The 19723-nt window shown below is 40.2% G+C and overlaps 1 protein-coding gene across 2 annotated transcripts in view; it reads right to left on the reverse strand.

The window, feature by feature from the left end:
- The window catches only part of ATP10B (ATPase phospholipid transporting 10B (putative)), a 334196-nt gene that overhangs the window by 24992 nt on the left and 289481 nt on the right, over positions 1-19723 (reverse strand). For both annotated transcript variants that reach the window (XM_016426981.2, XM_056811542.1), the window contains 7 exons: positions 18646-19240; positions 17196-17305; positions 15698-15824; positions 12706-12890; positions 7259-7580; positions 3540-3616; positions 2055-2180 (listed from right to left, as the gene is read on the reverse strand). In XM_016426981.2, coding sequence (XP_016282467.1) covers positions 2055-2180; positions 3540-3616; positions 7259-7580; positions 12706-12890; positions 15698-15824; positions 17196-17305; positions 18646-19240 — 1542 coding nt within the window. The remainder of the gene's footprint in view (positions 1-2054; positions 2181-3539; positions 3617-7258; positions 7581-12705; positions 12891-15697; positions 15825-17195; positions 17306-18645; positions 19241-19723) is intronic.

A 19723-nucleotide genomic window follows, 5' to 3' on the forward strand; every position in this document is an offset into this window, starting at 1 on the left:
ATGGAGATTTATACTTTTCAAAGTACTTTTATGCACTGCTTGGTCCTCTCAATTTTTCTTGCAAATACTGTTATGCAAAAGAAATATGATTATCTTCCTTTTATAGAAGAGGTAACCAAGATTTCAGGCAGTGAGACCCATGGCCACTTTGTTCCATTCAACTGAATGGTGTGTTCTAGGGGACAGACAACGACAACTGACCTGGGGATCAGCAGACCAGGATCTTAGGTCTGCCACTAGCTTGATGTATGTCCTCCTGCAAGTCATTTGATGTCTCTGTGACCTTAGTTTCCCCATCTAAGGTTCCTTTTCATTCTGAATTCTGGATAAGGGAAGCTATCTAGAAATTCTAGACTGGTCAGGACATCTTGGTCTTCTGCTTTCTAGCTTGCTGGACAACTTTTTTCCATCAAAGAGTAAATATTTGAATCTTCTCTGGGACCTTCATTCCTTTTTTTTCTCCTTGTTTCCTATGTCAGTCATTTCTTTTTTCTTTCAGGCCCCCATATCCACTTCCTCCCACTTTCTCAGAAAACTAGCAAGCAGAGTGCTTGTTCGCACACAATAACAATAGGCAGCCTGGTTATCAGTGGAAAGCCAGGTGGCAATGTGGGTAAGAGAGCTGGATTTAGGAAGACCTGAGTTCAAATCTTATCTCAAGCAGTTACTCACCTTTGGCAAGTTGCTGAAACTCTCTCAGTTCTTTTCTTACATTTATTTTATATTTTTATTTTTTTAAACCCTTACCTTCCATCTTAGAATCAATGCTGTGTATTGGTTCCAATGCAGAATAAAGGTTAGGGTGAGGCAATGGGGATTAAGTGATTTGCCCAGGGTCATGCAGCTAGGAAGTGTCTGAGGACAGATTTGATGCCAAGATCTCCCATTTCTACACCTGGCTCTCAATCTATTGAGCCAACTAGTTTGTTGCCCCATTCACCTTTAAAAATAGGGATAAGAATAGCATTTAACTCACAGGGCTGTTGTAAGGATCAAATGAGATAACATGTAAAAAGTTTTGCAAACTTGAAAGTGCTATGTAAGTCCCATTTATTCATGATCATGTTCATCATCATAATCACCATCACTTTTGTTACTTTTATCCCTTGCATAGTTCACTGGATAAATTAATATTGGATAACTTGAGGTTAAGTCCTGGTTAAAGTTACACAGTTCTTATTGAAGTACTCCAGATAGAATGTTGTCAAATGGGAAATGAGAGTATCATAAAAAATAAAGGAATAGGAAATGGCCCCCTTAAAGGAACGCATTTTGCCACCACTAACCTTCATAGTAATATTCTGATTCCCTAGATGAGGTAGCTCCTAGAAATTTTACTTTTCAAGGCTTCATTTCCTTGCTATGTAAAATGAAGAGGTTGGAAGGGATATTAGAAAAGTTCTTCATTTGTTGATCCTTTGACAAGTCTAGAAAGACCTGTTTCATAAATAAGGAGACTTGTGGGTCAGACCTGTCTTGCCTGAGTCCCATGGCAAGTAAGGGAGGGAGGGGAAAAAATCCCCATGTTAAGCATATCCAGGGTCACATTATCCCTTTCTCAACCTCTTACACATCCTTTGGACATCTTTTCAGCAGTCTCTAGTGCTCACACATTGTCCTGAACTTATAAGACAACCTCCTTGGTGACCTACCTGCTGATACTCCAAATTTCTAGATCTTTGCTAGCACTTTTCCACACACCAAAACTTATCTGTCCTTTGTTTCATTTTCTTTATGCCCTGAGTCTCTGCTAAGTGATAACAGGCAACCAATTGGTTAATGGTTTATTCCTGCCAAATGGCATCTGTGTTTTACTAAGGGCCCTCAGTGCCTTAAACCAAAGGATGGATTGCATTGGTAGAAATCTCAGGCACTGGAAGGCTGCAGAGGGGATTCTGATGTAGGCAGGTCTTCTGTTTCTCCACTAGTCACAGTGAACAGACTCTGACTGCAGACTTCTGTGGCTAGGTTTTTCTGGTCCATGGAAAAGGCTTGATGGGGGTTTGGGGTGTAGGAAGGGTCCTCACACACACAGACTTGTGGTGGCCACTTACCACATTTTTGTAGAAGTAGTAAACAACCATCCTTGCCAAACGTGAGTAGCACCAGTGGCCATGCACGAGCAGAAGTTTCTTGAGGTGCTTGAAGCGAGTAATGGCAAAATCACTGGACATCACAGCCTGAAAAGCAAGAGCTGAAAAGTCCTTTATCCAAACTCAAAAGCTTACTCTATTGCCCACCATGATTGCCAATCCTAAACAAATTACCCAGGAAGGAGAAACCTCACTCTGGTATCCCTGAGAGGCAAGGGCTGAAATGGTCATCACCATGACATGATCACTGGACCCTCTTTTGCTTGAATGTACAAACCAGTTCCCGCCTCATTTCTGGTGAGATCCAGAACCAAGCCACTAATTACGGTTAGGATGAAAAGCTATTCATTTATTCCTGGGGGTCTGTTTCTTGACAATTTCCAGAGGATGGATTTTGACCCAAAATTAGACAAATGATTTCCACACTACCTTTCTAGCACCTTAAGTTTAATTCTTCATTCAGGCCATTATCTTTAAAAAAATATGATGAATTTTAAGTAAAATACTAACAAGGGGATTACAACATTATATCATAAGAATCATAACCCGTGATCAGGTGAGTTTTATACCAGGAATGCAGGAATGGTTTAATATTAGGAAAACCATCCACATAATTGACCATATCAATAATCAAACCAACAGAAACCACATGATTGTCTCAAAAGATACAAAAAAATGTATTTGAAAAGCTATGGTGGTTGATATGAATTTCCAATGTATAGGTAGAGCATAGCTTCTATATATTAAAAAAAGATTGTATACAAAACTTGGGTAGAAGTTATAGAGATATAGGATTAAGTTTATTTTATTTTATTTTTTTAAAACCCATACCTTCCATCTTGGAGTCAATACTGTATATTGGCTCCAAGGCAGAAGAGTGAAAAGGGCTAGGCAAGGGGGGTTAATTGACTTGCCCAGAGTCACACAGCTGGAAAGTGTCTGAGGCCACATTTGAACCTAGGACCTCCTGTCTCTAGGCCTGGCTCTCAATCCACTGAGATACCCAGCTGTCCCCCAGGATTAAGTTTAATAAAATTGATAACTCATAGAACTAGTTTCTTCTTTTTTTTTTAGAATTCAAGGCAGTTTTTTTATATATTTAAGTTTTATTTTTATTGTCATGCAAAACACACTTCCATATTGGTCATTGTTTTAAGAGCACACTCATGCATAACCCAAAACCCGAGGTTTATTCTTAACTATAGAACAAAGGCTTGGTTTTATAATGTAACACACACATTGATTATACAGTCAATTCCCCTTATAGCTGGCTTTGGATTTGGTCAGCCTGTAGGCAGGTAAAGGAAGAGGCACAAAAACAACCCATTTGTAGATAGTAATGAGTTGACCTGCATTTCTTTTTGAGGGCAAGCCACCTGCAATCCTTAGGTACTGTGATCACTGGGAAAGTAAATAGTAAGGGGAAAAGGAGAATGATAGTAATACCTGCATGCCTTCTTGCCCAGAGATTCCAATTCCAATATCAGCAGCTTGAATCATGCTCACATCATTTGCACCATCACCTGAAAACAGATGGAGAATGACTCATGCAAAGTGAAAACAAAAATGGGACTTCTGTAGTTTTGTGTACATTTTGGATATGAAGTTTCAAAACACACCTGTCATATGCCTAAGGCTGCAAACAGACCAGAAGAACTATGAGGGACTTAGAGATCATTTCTTTGGTGTTATCTTTTTGTCTCCAGTGCCTAGCATAGTGCATGGCACAGAGTAAGTGTTCAATCAATATGTGTGGAATTTTATCAGTGGGGAAACAGAGACCAAGAGACTGGTCCAAAGTCATATAGCTAGATAATAGCAGAGTTTGGCTAGAATTATGGGTCAAAGACTCCCGATACAGAATTCTTTCTACTTCCCTCTTTTGCTGAGTCCTTTTGACATAGTACTGAGTGAAACTCAAGGGGAATCTGTCCCCAGAATATTGAACTCAAGAGACTTTTCTATTATTATTTTTCTGCTTTCCTAAAATTTTCTCATCTCGCTACATTCACTTAAGTTAATCCTTTCTCTTCCAGGTCTGAAACATATGCCTAGATCTGTTGTTTAGTCCCTTTTCAGTTATATCTGACTCTGCATGACCCTATTCCAGGTTTTCTTGGAAAAGATAATAAAATGGTTTGCTATTCCTTCTCCAGATCATTTTACAGATGAGGAAGCTGAGGCAAACAAGGTTAATTTACTTGCCCAAGGTCACATAGCCAGTAAAAGTATCTGAGGTTAGATTTGAACTCAGATGAACTCTTCCTGACTTCATATCTGGCACTGTGCCACCAAGCTGATCTAAGTCTTATGAGATTTTTTTATTCCTTCCAAGTCCAGTTGTGATTCCACCTCCTTCCTAGCCCTCCTTGGTGTCCCAGGTAAACGTGATTTGTTCCTCATATTTCCTGTCCCATTTTGTCTGATTGTCTCCTTTTCCCTTATTCTGTTCTATAGTGTATCATATTATTTGTATACATGCATATTATCTTGTTCCATTAGAACATAAGTTCCTTCATGGCAGGTCTGGGTTGCTTTTCATTATTGTATTGGGATCAGTCCTGTGAGCCCACATTTTAGAACTTTGCTATATTAGAAGTTAACAAAATGTAGTACATCTGAGGGAACCCAAGGAGGTGATGGACCTGGAGGCCATGTTTTATAGCTACACTAGCCAAAGAATCTGAGGATGTTATCTTGAAGGAGACAAGCCAGGGGGGCATGACAGCTGTCCTCTAGCACCTGAAAGGCAGTCAGTCATGTTCAGGAAAGTAGGTTTGTTTTTCTTAGTTCAAGGGGGACAGAACAAGCAGCAGAGAAATGAAGTTCCAGAGAAGCTTTCCTTTGTGCAGGGTTGTATGCGTGTATGGAGATACTTGACTTTCCTTTGTTGGAAGTCTTCAAGTAGAGTCTGAACGATTACCTATTGAGAATTTTTTCATGAGATTCTTTCATAGAATTTTAGAGCTTGAAGGGACACTGGAGAGCAATCTGTCCAAATTCCTCATTTTATAGCTCAATCAATCAAGAAGAATTTCTTATGGCTGCTTACTTGGTGTCAGATGAAAAGACAGATTGCTCAAGAGATTGAGATTGTTCAAAAAGGAGTGACCATGTGACGTTGAAGTCCCTGATACCTCTGAGAATCTGTTATTATGAGACTGTATCCTCAGGATCTAGTACAATACTAGGCACTAGGTATATAACTGTCACAATAAATATTTGTGGAATTGAATGGAACCTTGGAAAATGGGGCTGAATGAAGTTTTGCTTGGGGCAGATTTAGTCACAGTTTTAATGAACTTAAAAGAGTAAAACAAATGAATAAAGGTGCTTTAGGGAATCTGACATTAATCTTTTTATTTTCTGTAAAACAGGACCCTCTTCTGCTGAGTGAAAGGGGTCTTTCAATGAGATAAGACCCACCACTACATTGTTTCCCTGAAGCTCCCTTTCTTTCCCAGAAGACTGATTCTGAATTCACTTTTTGCAGGCTTTCTCTGAGCCAGCACTGCCTCCACTTTATTTATTTATATTTTTACAGCTGCTTCTCAGTAATAAGCTGCAATTAAATTAATATTATTCACCATAGAAAATGCTGAACTCGAGGAGAGAAAAATCTTCCGTAATTGTTTTGAAACAAATTTATTGATCTCAAAACTAGCATGTCATCTGTGACTGCCTTTATTTTTCCCATAATTAGTTTTTTTTTTACATAACGTGGAGATGAATAATTTAAATCTTCCCCATGGCAGAACTGTCTCAGCCTTTAACCTCTTCCATTAGGAAGCCAAGAAAAGTGGAGGTGAGGTAGTCATGCCATTTCTCTCCTGAGCTGATTTTGTTTCTGTTGCTAAGGGATTACAGTCTGTCTCTGACCCTAAAGAATTAGCTCTGTGATATTTTTGTGATGAGTGGGTGACTGAAGCTCTCTGTAGGAGAAATCTGGATCCAAATGGGCTGCTTTCACCAAGAGTTTGCTCTCTTTGTCTTGTTTGGCTCTGTGCACCTTATGCTGAATGCTTAGACAAGATGTAATTAATAAAGGGCCTACTAGGTAAAACATACTGAAAATTTCCCTGGATTTCATGCTTCAAAATCACAGATAAGGAGTAGAGATAGAGAATAGAGAAGGCAAAAAATCACATTAGTAAGGACATTGCTGTAATTCTAATTCTCTTACTAAGATCATGGCCTAGACCTGTGTTGGTGAATCTATGACATATGTGCTGAAGGGGGCTGCTTCCTTCCCCTTCTCCACATGTGCCTGAGGACATTTCTCCTATCACCTGCCCCTCTGCCCAGCAGTCCAATGGGAGCACTTCTTCCCTCCCCATCTGGGGTAAGGTGGAGGGCTTACATGTGGCATGAGGGCTGTAGTTTGGACATTTGGTCTCAATGGTCTCTAAAAGGTTCACCATCACTGGCCTAGGCTGTCAGCTCTTTGAGATCAGGGACTATCTTTTGCTTTTCTTGGTATCTCCAATACCTGGCATAATATGTAGTTAATAAATATTTATTTCTCAACCGAAAAGACCTTGGAAGGCAACTAATTCAATTATTTCATTTTACAGCTGAGGAAAATGCACCTTACAGACCTGCACCTATGCAATGGACAATGGTAGGATTTGGACAGAGATCTTCTGACAAAGGAGCCAGTTTTCCATTGTATCATAGTACATTAATTATGATCAGAGCACAACTTCTAGCCTAAGGTAACTCATACTCAGTGGGAAATCAAATGAAATAAAAATAACATGTATTTAAGCATTTGTTTTTTCATAAGTCACTAAGTGCGGTTTTGGAATGTAGGTCAGAAGCAAAAGCTGGTTTGATGATCAGCCTTTCTTTTGTGACTGTTATTGATAATAAAGGTTAAGTACTTTACCCATGTTTCCTGGATTCCAGACTCTTGTCTGCCTTAGCCCTTGAGGACCTGGTTACTTCATTTTAACTTAGTGACTTCCTTGCTTCTTAGAACTTTGAATTGCTTTTGACCATAGCAAATCACTGACTTCTTAGAGTCTACTCTGTCTGATCTCTAATCCTGTTGTGACATTGATTCTATCCTACTGTTCCCTAAACATCTGCCAAATTTCATTTCTGTCCTGACTCCTCTAACCAATTGGATCCCATTTTCCCCTTTTGATGCACATGGTGATTACCTATGGCAAGAGTCATTACTTTCAACTTGTCCCGCACCAGCTTGACTACCATGCTCTTCTGGAGTGGAGTAGAACGACAGCACAGGACTGAGCGGCAGTATTTGGTTAGTTCCAAAAACTTCTTTTCCAGATTCCCTTGGAAAATAATATTTAAAGTTTTCCCATCAATCACTAGCCCGATGTCTGGAACTGCAGCTTCCATGGTAGAAGATGGTGCCTGACAAGGAAGAGGGATGCCAAAAAACTTGTGTTCTGTTTTGCTCATGTCATAACATCTCTTCACCTCTTCTAAAGCACAGTTGAGGATGGATTCACAGGTCTCCTAGAAAAGGAATTATAGAAGGATATATATCAAGATTTTGACATCTTTCCACCTTCTTCATTTCTCACTGTAGCATTTGAAATAGCATCAAAGATAGTTTAGTAGAACCAAAATCCCTTGCTTCAATGGAACTCAGGTTAGGACAAATAAAGCAAAAACTTATTAAAATGAGGATTGATCCAGGGATAAGATAGAGCTGAAAATAGTAATAATAATAGCAATAATTAATATTACCACCTACTAATAAATACATACCACCTTTATGACTCTAATGAAGATACATTGATATCTTCCATGCTGATGCAGGCTAAGATCATGGGCTTTTTCCATCTGACTTGCAGCAGGGACCTAGAGATGTTGTCTCCCCAATTAGAATGTAAACTCCATGAGAGCGGGGGTTAGTCTTTTCTAGTGTATCCCCAATATTTAGCAATACATCCCCAAAACATAATAAGTACTTGATAATGCCTGTCTACCTTCCTTCCTTCCTTCCTTCCTTCCTTCCTTCCTTCCTTCCTTCCTTCCTTCCTTCCTTCCCTCGGTTATTGTTAATAGTCAAATACTTTACCCATACATACTGGATAGCTATTAGTGACTAAGAAACTTTAATAGAAAACATAGATGTTGAGATAATTAAGTGAATTGACCACATTCACATTATGAGTATGTCATAGAGTGGACCCTAGAACTCAGGTCTGTTAGTTCTGAGTTTACTATCCTACTGGACATTTGTGTCACATCATGCTTTCTCCAAAAGCATGCTTACAACAATCATGGTATTTATATAAAACTACAAAGTTTGAAAATTTACATAAATAATATAATTTGCTCTTTATAACAACATCACGATTTAGATACTGGAAGCATTAGTACCCATTTTACAGATAATGAAATTAAGACCCATAAAAACTAAATGGCTTATCCATGATCACACAGTTAGTAAGATTTAGAGGCAAGTTTTCCTGATTCCACTTCTAGCACTCTAGCCCCAGTGTCAGATTGCTAAATATTTTCCATTTGGTCTGCTATGCACAGCACTGAGAAAATGTTGATGCACTGAGAAATGCTTTATCACCCTATAGTCATTTCAGTCAGGTCTGAGCATGATCTGAATGTGAAAAATTACAAATAGTCTGGAAGGAAGGAGTGGGGGGGGGAGATGGAGAGAGAGAGAGAGAGAGAGAGAGAGAGAGAGAGAGAGAGAGAGAGAGAGAGACAGAGACAGAGACAGAGAGACAGAGAGACAGAGAGAGACAGAGACAGAGACAGAGAGAGAGAGAGACAGAGAGAGAGACAGAGAGAGACAGACAGAGAGACAGAGACAGAGACAGAGAGAGACAGAGACAGAGAGAGACAGAGAGACAGAGACAGAGAGGGAGACAGAGAGAGACAGAGAGAGACAGAGAGACAGAGACAGAGACAGAGAGACAGATGCTTCCATATTTTGGGTACTTAAAGTTAGAAGATTTAGCTGATTACATATATAACTCTTTTGCAGGGAGATAAATGGTCTGGGTAAATTAAAGATTCAGATAGTTTATTTTGTCTCTTGCCTGCATTATATTATAAATTGCATGTTTGTCTTTTTGATAATTAAATCCCATAATATACATATCTAGAGGCTCACAACTCAGCAAAGTGTAACTTAAATGATACAAGGTGGGATCATAAGTGTGCAGCAAAATGTTTAGTGTTCCATGAACCCATCATTCCTGATGCAATCTGTTGGTTGAATTATTTCCCTTTGAACAATTTTTAGCAGAATATTAGACTTGAAAGAGCAGTTAGAAATCAACTAGTCCAACTTCTCATTTTATAAAAGGAGGACACTAAAGCACAGACCAGCTTTTTCAGGATCATACAGGTGGTTAGTAGAATTTTGATGTGTTTCCAGGCCTTGGATTTCACTGGTATGGAAATCCCCTCAGTTAATGCAGAGTAGCAAATTGCATCCCATCTGTAAACTATACTTTTAGAGACTTGGTGGGGGCAATGAGAAGTTACCCAATCAGAGCATGGATTTGAATCCAGCTCTTGCTAATTCCTTAATCTGTTATATTTCTTTATTTATATGCAGGTGCATAAAGTGTCTTGCAGTTGCTGATTGGATTCAAAACGTTTCAAAGGCAGAGATGGTGACCTAAAATTTTTGAGTTATTTCCCCACACACGCAAGCAAGGATAGGCACCAGCATGTTGTGGTTGCTTAGTATTACTGTTTTCAGCATGACCTAGAAATATCCACTTCTTCAGCATCACTGTCAACATTCTGGAGGACTAATGATTCATTTCTCATCTGTCATTTTTGTTGTCATCCCATGCAAGGTATGTGAGTGGGCGCACCAGTGTTTAAATGGATCATGGGGGTAGGAGTCACTTGAAACAGTCCCTATTTTTTGATCCCTGATGACTCGCCAGGGGAGCTTGTGGCATCATCCTTGGTTTGCTGAGGTTATTACTCCTTAAAGTTGACTCTCTGAGCCCTGAGACAAAGCAGAACTCCAGTGTATATTCTATCTTTCTTGGAGGCTCCAAATGAACTAATGTTTGCTTTGATCATATTTTCTATTTATTTTTATGCAATAATATTATTTCTTCTAATGGAATGCAAGCTTCACTGGCTTATATACTGTTTCTTACCCACGATATTCCATTTTCTGACCTCATGCATTCATTCCATGACTGGAATTGCTCTTCTTCCTCCTTGCTTCTGACACTTATGTTCCCTGGCTTCCTCCAGAGCTCAGCTCAATCCCATCTTCTTCAGGAGGCTTTTCCCAGTCTTACCTGCTGTTAGTCAATTCTTTCTAAGGTTAACTTCCATTTACTCTCTCTAAATCATCTTTATGGGGCAGTTAGGTATCAGAGGATAGAGTGCTGGGCCTGAAGTCAGGAAGAACTCATCTGAGTTCCAATATGGCCTTGGTTATTTATTAGCTGGATGAATGTGGGAAAGTCATTTAACCCCATTTGCCTCAGTTTACTCAATTAAAAAATGAGCTAGAGGAAGAAATGGCATAGTACTCCAGTGTCTTTGCCAAGAAAACCCCAAATAGGGTCATGAAGAGTAACACAATTGAACAACACATCTTGTTTATACATCACTGTTTGAATGTCATCTCCTCCATTAGACTCTGAACTCATTGAGATAAAGGTATGTGTTTGTGTTCTCCTTTCTTTGCCTCCCCACTGTGCTAAGGGCCTGGAACACAGGAAATGATTAATAAGTTCTTGTTGAAGGACTGACCCAAATTCTGATTTTCTGCTTCCAGTATCACTGATGTTATGGAAAATATTAGATGGTCTCTGTTTCTTGAAGTGTCCAGTCCAGTCCAGTCCTTTGTTTAATAAATACTTTTTGAATGAATAATAAACACAGACAGGTAGAATTGAGCTTGAATACTGCCTCAGACACTTACTAAATGACTAGAGGCAAGTCACTTAACCATTCTTGGCTTCAGTTTCTCCATCTATAAAATGGGCACAATAATAATACCTGCCTCATAGGATTATTGCAAGAATCAACCAAGATACAACATATAAAGAGCAAATAGTAAAGCACCACTTGCATTTTAGCCATTGCTATTACTACTACTGTTATTATTACTATTATTATTTCTTAGAGGACACCTTGGAGAGTACTAGATGGTCTCAGTAGATTCTATATGACTGACCTGGATGTGGGTGAGCTGAGTGACAATTATCTTTGAGAAAGACGAATCCGAAAACATTCTAGGTTTTCTGGGAAAACATTTTGAGTTTAACAGACCTGACACTAGCTCTCTCCACCACCCCAACTTTTCCCCCCTTGAGGTTGACTCACTCTTTTAAAAGATGTCCTCCTCCTCCTCCTCCAGGTATCACCTGGAGGGAAATTATCATTGCAAATGAAATTTCCATTTCAAGCCAAGAAGGCAAACATCAACACTATTACAGGATCAAGCACTTAAGCAAGCTGCAAATTACTTTCTTTCATAAGCATAATATTAAAATCAAAGATTTTCTGAGATTATTTTCATTTGGAAACTTCATTGTGGTTTAATCTAATCATATAATAATCTATGCATCTGATGAGAATACAAATGACTATTCCATGCTGGTTGGGGGTGGGGCTTATACCTATCTCTGTGCTTGTTATTCAGCAGTTTCTTGGTAGAATGAAAACCAAATAGAACATCTCCCCCATCTAGTCTCAGACCAAATTGTGAGTGATCCTTACTGATTCCTAGTACCTACCCATTCACCACCCCAAACTATTACCTGTTTATTTTTCCCTTTGAGCATCTTCTAGAGGAAATTAGGGTTCAGAGAAGTTAAAGAACTTGCCCGAAGTCACACAAACAGAAAAGAGCTTGGGTTCAAACCCAGGTTCCTTGGCTTCCGATTCAGTGCTCTTTTTACTCTATTATTTTCCAGGTGCTAATGTCCTCTTGCTGCAGACTGGCTGCTCAGGACCAGCCCTCTGTCAGTATTCTATCTCATTTTGCTTTCCCCCTTCCATCAAAACTTATCTGTTCTGGGTTCTGTTCTCCTAGGTCTCATCTTTCCTCAAACTAATTTGAGAAAATAATCTGAGCTCAATTAATGGGAGATAATTAATTTTCTTCTTTCTCCTCCATTTACATTTGAGTATATGTGCTGCCCAAGCACATATATTTATATTTTAACAAGGGTCTAAAGTGCTTTAACTTATGGGATCTGGTAACCTGGGCATTTCAAGAACAAAGAAAAAAAAGAAACTTGGAAGATTATATGATAAAAAGAGCATTGGTAAGGGAATCAGGAAATTGGAGTTCTGAGGTTTTAATGACCTTGGAAAGGTCATTTCCTATTTCTTAGCTGTGTTGGTCTCTATCTACACACAGTGAGTCTTGAACTCTCTGGTCCTTTTCATCTTTGACATTCTGGTGCTAAGGTCCCTTCCAACTTTGATATTCTGTTCTCTAAGGCCTTTTCAAGTTTGCACATTCTTTTTTAAAGAACTTTTCTCCTCTAAAATTTCTCTTCTAGGATATTTGGGAGTTAGGAGCATCCTTTTTGCTGTCCCTCAAATCTCACCATAGTGCCTATCCTCTTTTCCAAGGTGGATTCTGGACTTAGAAACTAGGTTCCTAGTCTAGACGTACCTGACTCTCTGTATTAATGGTATAGACCATGTCTCTCTGCTCCAGAAGTTTACAGGAATGTGCAATATTGACAGCTGTTTCCTGCTTGTCTCCTGTCAAGACCCAGATTTGGACCCCTGCCTCTCGCAATGCAGTAATGGTATCTGGTACTCCCTCTTGCAGTCGATCTTCAATCCCAGTTGCTCCTGGGGAAGAGAAGAGAAAGGCTGGGTCACCTGTTGGGGATGAGATCCAGGACTTTAATCCCTTAAGCATAATCATAAACATAATCTGCCCTCTTAAATGGAAGACCTAGCGCAGAACTGATGCTGCATTTAGGTGGTAGGTAATGTGGCTGGAAGGGGGCTCCTAATTAGGCAGGCAGATTCCTTATATTCTCTGTATTAGCTTAAGCTCAGTTTCAATCCTTCCTGAATATACAACAGAATTTTGAACAGTGGCTAAATGATTCAGCGATCAAACAAACAAAATCTGCATTTAAATTGAGGCTTTTCTTCTTTAGACCAAAGGCTTGGCTACTCATTTCACTCATTGCCCAAGCAGAGCATTTCATTTTATTTAATAATCCAAAATGACAAGTCTTTGGCAAAGGAGTGACGCTAGGAGCATGCTGAACAGATAATTTCCTGTTGCAGGACCTTATATGAATGCAATAAGAGTATAAGAATGCAGTTTTACAGTGTGGCGATTTAATGGAGTGAGAGTCTCTCAGCGACAAGTGGAAACCTTTTCCCAGCCTCAGTCCTCTTCCAGCTACCTTGAGGGAGGAAAAAATGATTTCTTTGAGGAAATGTGTTTGCTTTGGATAGCCAGCCCAAATGCCGAAGTAAACAACTGTGTGAAAAATTATGGTTCTTGCCTCATCTTTTCCTCCAGGGTTCAGGTAGAAGGAGTAAGACTTTGAAGATGATATAGATTAAAGTAGGAGGAAGGTGGAGGAAGGGGGGAAAGGACATTTATTTGTGTGAAGAAGAAAATGAAACTTTTGCGCCAGGGAGACTGAAAGAGCTTTCATAGCTAGATAAATCGACAGGTTCTGACAAGCTGTATCATCCCTCTCTTAGTCCTAGTTTATGTGAACTTCTCACCAGCTGGCCTAGAAAAGAACCCCTCTTAACTGTCCCAGAGTCCAGTCCTGAAAAATGGGGAAATATTATTGAAAGGGATATAAGGTCTGGTGCTGTGAAAGATGCCATTAGAGCAGAGCCATAAGTAGTCATTGTGTCCAGGGCAGGTAGCACAAAAGGCTCTCTCACTGGGAGGTGTGGGGACTGGGCAGGAAAAGAGACTCCAGGACCAGAGTGCAAGTGTGCTTCTGGGGAGGCTTCTCCAGGGTAGGGTAGGGGAAAGAATTCATGCCAATATGCCATCTGCTAGCTTCTTATTTTAATTAATTTTATTCTTCTTAATCAGGTATTAAGCTTAGGAAGGACATGAAGTGGTATCAGAGCATCCTCTAAATCTGGCACCCTTAGGCAAGTCAAAAAATATTTATCGAGTGCCTTCTACGAATGAGGCACTATGCTAACTACTGGGATACAAATAAAGTTTTCAAAAAAATGCCCACTCTCAAAGAGTTCAAAGGAGGAGGAAACTTTCAGACAACTAGGTAGAAACATGATGAATACAGGGTAAATTGGGGATAATCTCAGAGGGATGGAAATAAGGAGGAAAGGCTGTTAAGGAGATCTGGGAAAAGCTTCTCATAGAAAGTAGGACTTTGGCTGAGGCTTGAAGGAACCCAGGGAAGTCAGGAGCTAGAGATAGGATAGAGGATGGATAGATTTCCAGACATGAAGGAACAGTCAATGGAGATGATCACAGGCTGCAAATTGAATGTTTTCTGTGAAGACCAGGCTGGAGTCTGAGTCACTAGATGACAGAGTACATGGAGGGGTGGTAGTGGTGGAAAGATAGGAAGAGGCTAGGTTAATAATGGCTTTAAATGCCAAATGGAGGATTTTACAATTGATCTTGGAGGCAACAGAGAGTCCCTGGAATTGGTGGAACAGAGGAGTGACATGGTCAGATCTGTGCATTAGGAAGAAAATTTTGTAGCTGGGTGGAGAGAGATAAGGAGACCAACCAGAGAACTGTTTGTATAGTCTAGGTAAGAGGTGGGTTTGGACCAGGGAAGTGGCAGCATCTGTGGAGAGGAGAAGGCATATACAAGAAATATTATGAAGGTAAAAAATCAGTGGGATTTGGTAACCAATTAGGAATGGGGTCGGGCAGGATGTTTATCCTATCCTTTGCTTGCTTTGAATATATTTGTTTGTCCCATTAGACAGCAAGCTCCTTTAGGGTAAGACTTGTCTTTCGCCTCTTATCGCCTGCCTGATGTCTGGAACATAGTAAGCACTTTAAAAAAGGTGTTTCTTGAATGAACTAACATTATAACAATCATAACATTAATTCTAAATTGATAGAATTAAGATTATGCATATTAGGGGAAATCAATTAATTTCTTTGGGCTTCAGGTTCCTCATTTGTGAAATAAGACAGTTGGATTACATGACTTCTACATTCCCTGCTTTGACATTTTGTTTTAAAGTCTCTTCCAGCTCTGGCATTTAGTGTTCTAAGTCCTTCCCAGCTCTGATCTTTTAGGTTCTAAAGTCCCTCCCAGCTCTGACATTCTATTTTCTAAGTGTTTCCTGGTGTTAACTTTCTATCATTCTATGAGTCCATAGAGACTCAGTCCAAGACAGGGAATAGATTGAGCTTTGCAGGAGAGGTGGACAGGATCCAAGGTAGCCTGGCTACATTTATTATATAATATTCCCAGAGGGAATTCCTCAGAAAGCAAAATGAGCAGAGCTTGGATTGGTATTTGAGGTATTTCATTTGTGCCAAAGATTTGCAAAGGTCTCCTGGGGATGAGTTTTCAATTTATATCTATTTAAAGTCTTGTCGCTATCAGAGCCAAGAACTCTTTTTACAACCACAATATTTCTCTTTTCTCATCTGATAATGACTTATTTTTAGTTACCCAGTAAGGTGAGTTGAGTCTCTAGATGCTGAGCTGTCTCCATTAGGAGCTCATCCTGGTTGTCAAGGGATGCTTCAGCCTCGTGCCGGAAATTGGCCCACCTCTGGAAGTCATCTTCATTTAAGACCTACCGGGAAGAGAAGGAAGTTATTTCCAGACTTCATTCTGTTGTCGTAAACCCTGAACTGGACTAGACTGTGCTATGACCTCCTACGCTCACGGGTAAGCTTCATGACAAAGTAAGATGGAGGTTGCCTGACCTTCAGGTTTGGGACAAGAAGACTTTCCTGGTCTATTCTGCCTCCAGGGTCTTCCCTCTAAGGTCATCTGCAATATACCCTGTGTATATGCTCTATGTACATAGTTGTTTGCTTGTTGTGTCCTCCATTAGAATGTAAGCTAATTGAGGGCAGGGACTTTTTACTCCTGTTTTTGTATGCCTAGCATTTAGCATAGTCTTTGAACATAGTAAAAACTTAAAAAAATTGTTGTTAACTATTGATTTTTACCCCCTTTAGACAACCTTTCCCACCAGTGGGATGTGATCTCTCCCCCCTTAAAATTATTATCTAACTTTGTACCCTTTATTTAGAACTTGACATATTCAGTCATGGGCAGCTGGGTGGCACAATGGATAGAATATTGGGCCTGGAGTCAGGAAGACTCGCTTCCTGAGTTTGAATCAGGTCTCACACACTTACTAGCTGTATGGCCTTGGCCAAGTCATTTAACACTGTTTGCCTCAATTTCCTCATCTGTAAAATAAGCTGGAGAAGGAAATGGCAAACTGTTCCAGTATCTCTACCAAGAAAACTCCAAATAGGGTCACAAAAAGCCAAACATGACTAAAGAATAAACAAATAGCTGTTATTGAACCACAACACATTCAACCTTGTGTTTGTTTTGTTCTTACCCTCCAACTCCTTGTTCTGGTTAGTCCATAAACTTTTCAAGGACAGGGGTAATGCCTTATTTAACTTTGTTACTCTAGCATCTGGTGCAGAGAAAAGAACTTTAATGAATATTTGGTGAATGAATGAATAATGAAATGTTCAATTAATTAATTCTGGTCCCAGGCAGCTGGGGAACTAAGGTGTTTATTCTGTGAGCAGAGTACCAAGGATAATTCTTTAACACTCATTCATCTTCAGAGGTTGTTGTTTGAAGTCATTAGATCTAAAAATGACTTCACCAATTATTTATTCAGTTAATCAATAAGTACATTTTGAGTGCTTATTGTGTCCTTAACACAGAGCTAAGCACTGTGGAAGATACAGAAATCAAAGACATAGGTCCATAGTTGGACCTTGAACGACAGGAAGGATCTGGGTAAAGCAGAGGGAAGAGGAGTTTCAAAGGATTGAAATAGTCAAGGGAAAATTGTCTCAGCACTCTCTATTCCCCCCAAATAAAGAACAGCCGAAGGAGTACCCAAGATCATCAGTTTTATGCTACTGTGTGACTGTATAAGATCAGTGAGCAGAAATGTTCTTCCTACCTTCTTGGCAATGCAGAGTGTTCTTAGCCCGTCTCTTGCATACCAGTCGAGGTGTTTCTGGGTCTTGGCTCTAATTTTTCTCAACTTCTTTTCTGCAACAGGGTCTTTATCTGTCAAACAGTGATTCCCAACACACAGTCAACTGCAAATTTTGGGAAATGTCTCACCTCCCTAACTCATACTTTGTAAGGATCATTGCAGACCTCTCCAAGTGAAATAGCTCCTTCAGCTTCCTGCTCTCTGGAAAGTCTTACATCTCTGAACCACGATGTCCTAGGAGGAGTCACATCCTCTTAGGTCCTCACCTCTCCTGGATTCTGGCTACCTTTTTAACGTGGTAGCATGGATTAAACTTGCCAATTGTTTTAAGCAAAGGGTTAAATACTAACATTCACTCCTCACTCATCCTGATCACTTGTCCTTGGCCACAGTTGGCTCTGCAGAGAAAATGGGGCTGCCTCTATAATTCTAAATCTTGTCTGGAATCTGCTGTCTTAGGAGAAAATCAGTCCCATAGCTGTCTACTTCTTGTTAGTAATCAAGACGGTGGGTTGCATCATAATTAATGCTGGCTCACATTAGCCTCTACTACCCAGGGACTTTGAAGTACTTTGTTGATTTTGAGAGTTTATCCCTCTTTTTGAGGGAGTTTGGGAAGAAATGAGAAGGGGATTATTTCTATTTTATTGGTGAGGAGATGAAGGTCTGAGAAAAGGGAAAAGTCAAAGATCTTCAAGGTGAGGATTAGCACCCTGACAGCATGATGGAATGGGCTTAGGAAGCCAAGATTTTGACTCTTTTGCTAACTACCTTCATGTCCCTTCAGCAATTCCCTGAATCTGGGCCCCAAATGAAGGAATAAGATTTTGTAGATTTTAAAATTAATATCCAAAATACTCCAAATATTATATTTATAAAGTTTATCAAAATTAACTTGAAGTAAATAAAAAGCCTGAGCAAAACCAGCCTTCCCAGCTGCACACATGGAAAAAAAGTAAGAGGGAGGAGTTACCAAAACTTATATACAAGTGTGAACATGCAATATAGAGGAGAAGGGAAAGGAATTCTGGGAAATACAAAAGGAATTCTGGGGAACATAGTTCAAAGGTAGAAAATCTCCACTTATACAATTTCATGATCTCCAATGTCTCTTTCATTTCTGTAATCTCTGCCTTCCAACAGAGAGGCAATTTGTCATAATGGAAAGAACCCTAAGCTTAGTGTTGGCAGACCTAGGTTCAAATGCTGGCTCTGATACTTTCTAGCTATGGTCAGTCTATTTCACATCATTGAGCCTCAGTTTCCTCATCTGTAAAATGAGGATAATAATACTCATACTCTCTGTTGGGTTATCTGTTGCATGTGGTTCATTTGGAACTTCAGATTAGTTCAAAGTTTCTCTTTAGTACTTTGAGACCCACAGAGGAATTTACACTGGTAATTAAGTTACCTTTGGCAGGGTCTTCCAGCAGGTCCATTATGACTGAGTCAGCTCCCTTAGTATAGACAATGATCTCTGCAGTCAAGGGGTGTCTTACAATCACTGACATCCTCTTCCTTACTGAGTCAAAACCCAGGGTGTACAAGAGGTCAAAGGTGAGAAGCGTCCCCTGCGGCAGGCGCACGGTCACTTGCTCAGGAGTCCTGGATACCAGGGTGAAGTTGTAGGCCCTGGCGGCATGCACGAGGGCAGCTTCATCAGGGCTCTCAGCCTCGTAGCAGAATTCTGGCTCTGGTATTACTGCGTCCAGCACATCTTCCAAGGAGGGTCTTCCAGCTCCCAAGGGCTCCTGCTTGGCCGGGCCGTCTTCCCGGGAGCAGCTCTGGTAGCCCACATCGGTGGAATCTCCACAGCTCTGAGTGGACAGGTCATCTTGCTCATCCGAATCTACAGTGGTGGGGTTTGGCCCCAGGCTTTCTCCAAGGTCAGACGGAGCAGAGGAAGAGAAGGACTGGCTGAGGCTGGAGAGTTTAAGCCTCTGGAACAGCTGGTGAATCTTCTCTAGGGACGTTCCTAGGGACCTTATCTGTGGTGGGATGGTGACCTTGACATGAGGCAAAAAGCAGAAGTTTGGAGGGGAAAATAACAGTCAACCACAGGTAGATGGAAGAATGAGGCAGATTAAAAAGGTCTTTTTCCTCCAGGTTCTAATTCTGCTGGACTCTTTGTTACTTAGGGGTTACTCTACCTGTAAATATATTATCCATATCTCTTGCTGGATAAACTGAAAGCATGACTATCATGCAACCTGGACAAGTCACTCTATGTCTCCTCACCTTAATTTTGTTGGCCAGAAAATAAAGGAATTGGGGTATCTAGGTGGTTCAGTGCATAGAGAACCAGACCTAGAGATAGGAACCTGGGTTCAAATCTGGCCTCAGACACTTCATAACTATGTAAGCCTGGGCCAGGCACTTAACCCCAAATGCCTAGTCCTCACTGCTCTTCTGCCTTGAAATGGATACTTGGTATAAGGTTTTAAAATACTTGATACTTGGTAAGGGTTTAAAAAAAAGAAAATAGAAGG

This window comes from Monodelphis domestica, chromosome 1 (genome assembly GCF_027887165.1).
Source record: "Monodelphis domestica isolate mMonDom1 chromosome 1, mMonDom1.pri, whole genome shotgun sequence".
Classification (NCBI taxonomy): Eukaryota; Metazoa; Chordata; class Mammalia; order Didelphimorphia; family Didelphidae; genus Monodelphis; species Monodelphis domestica.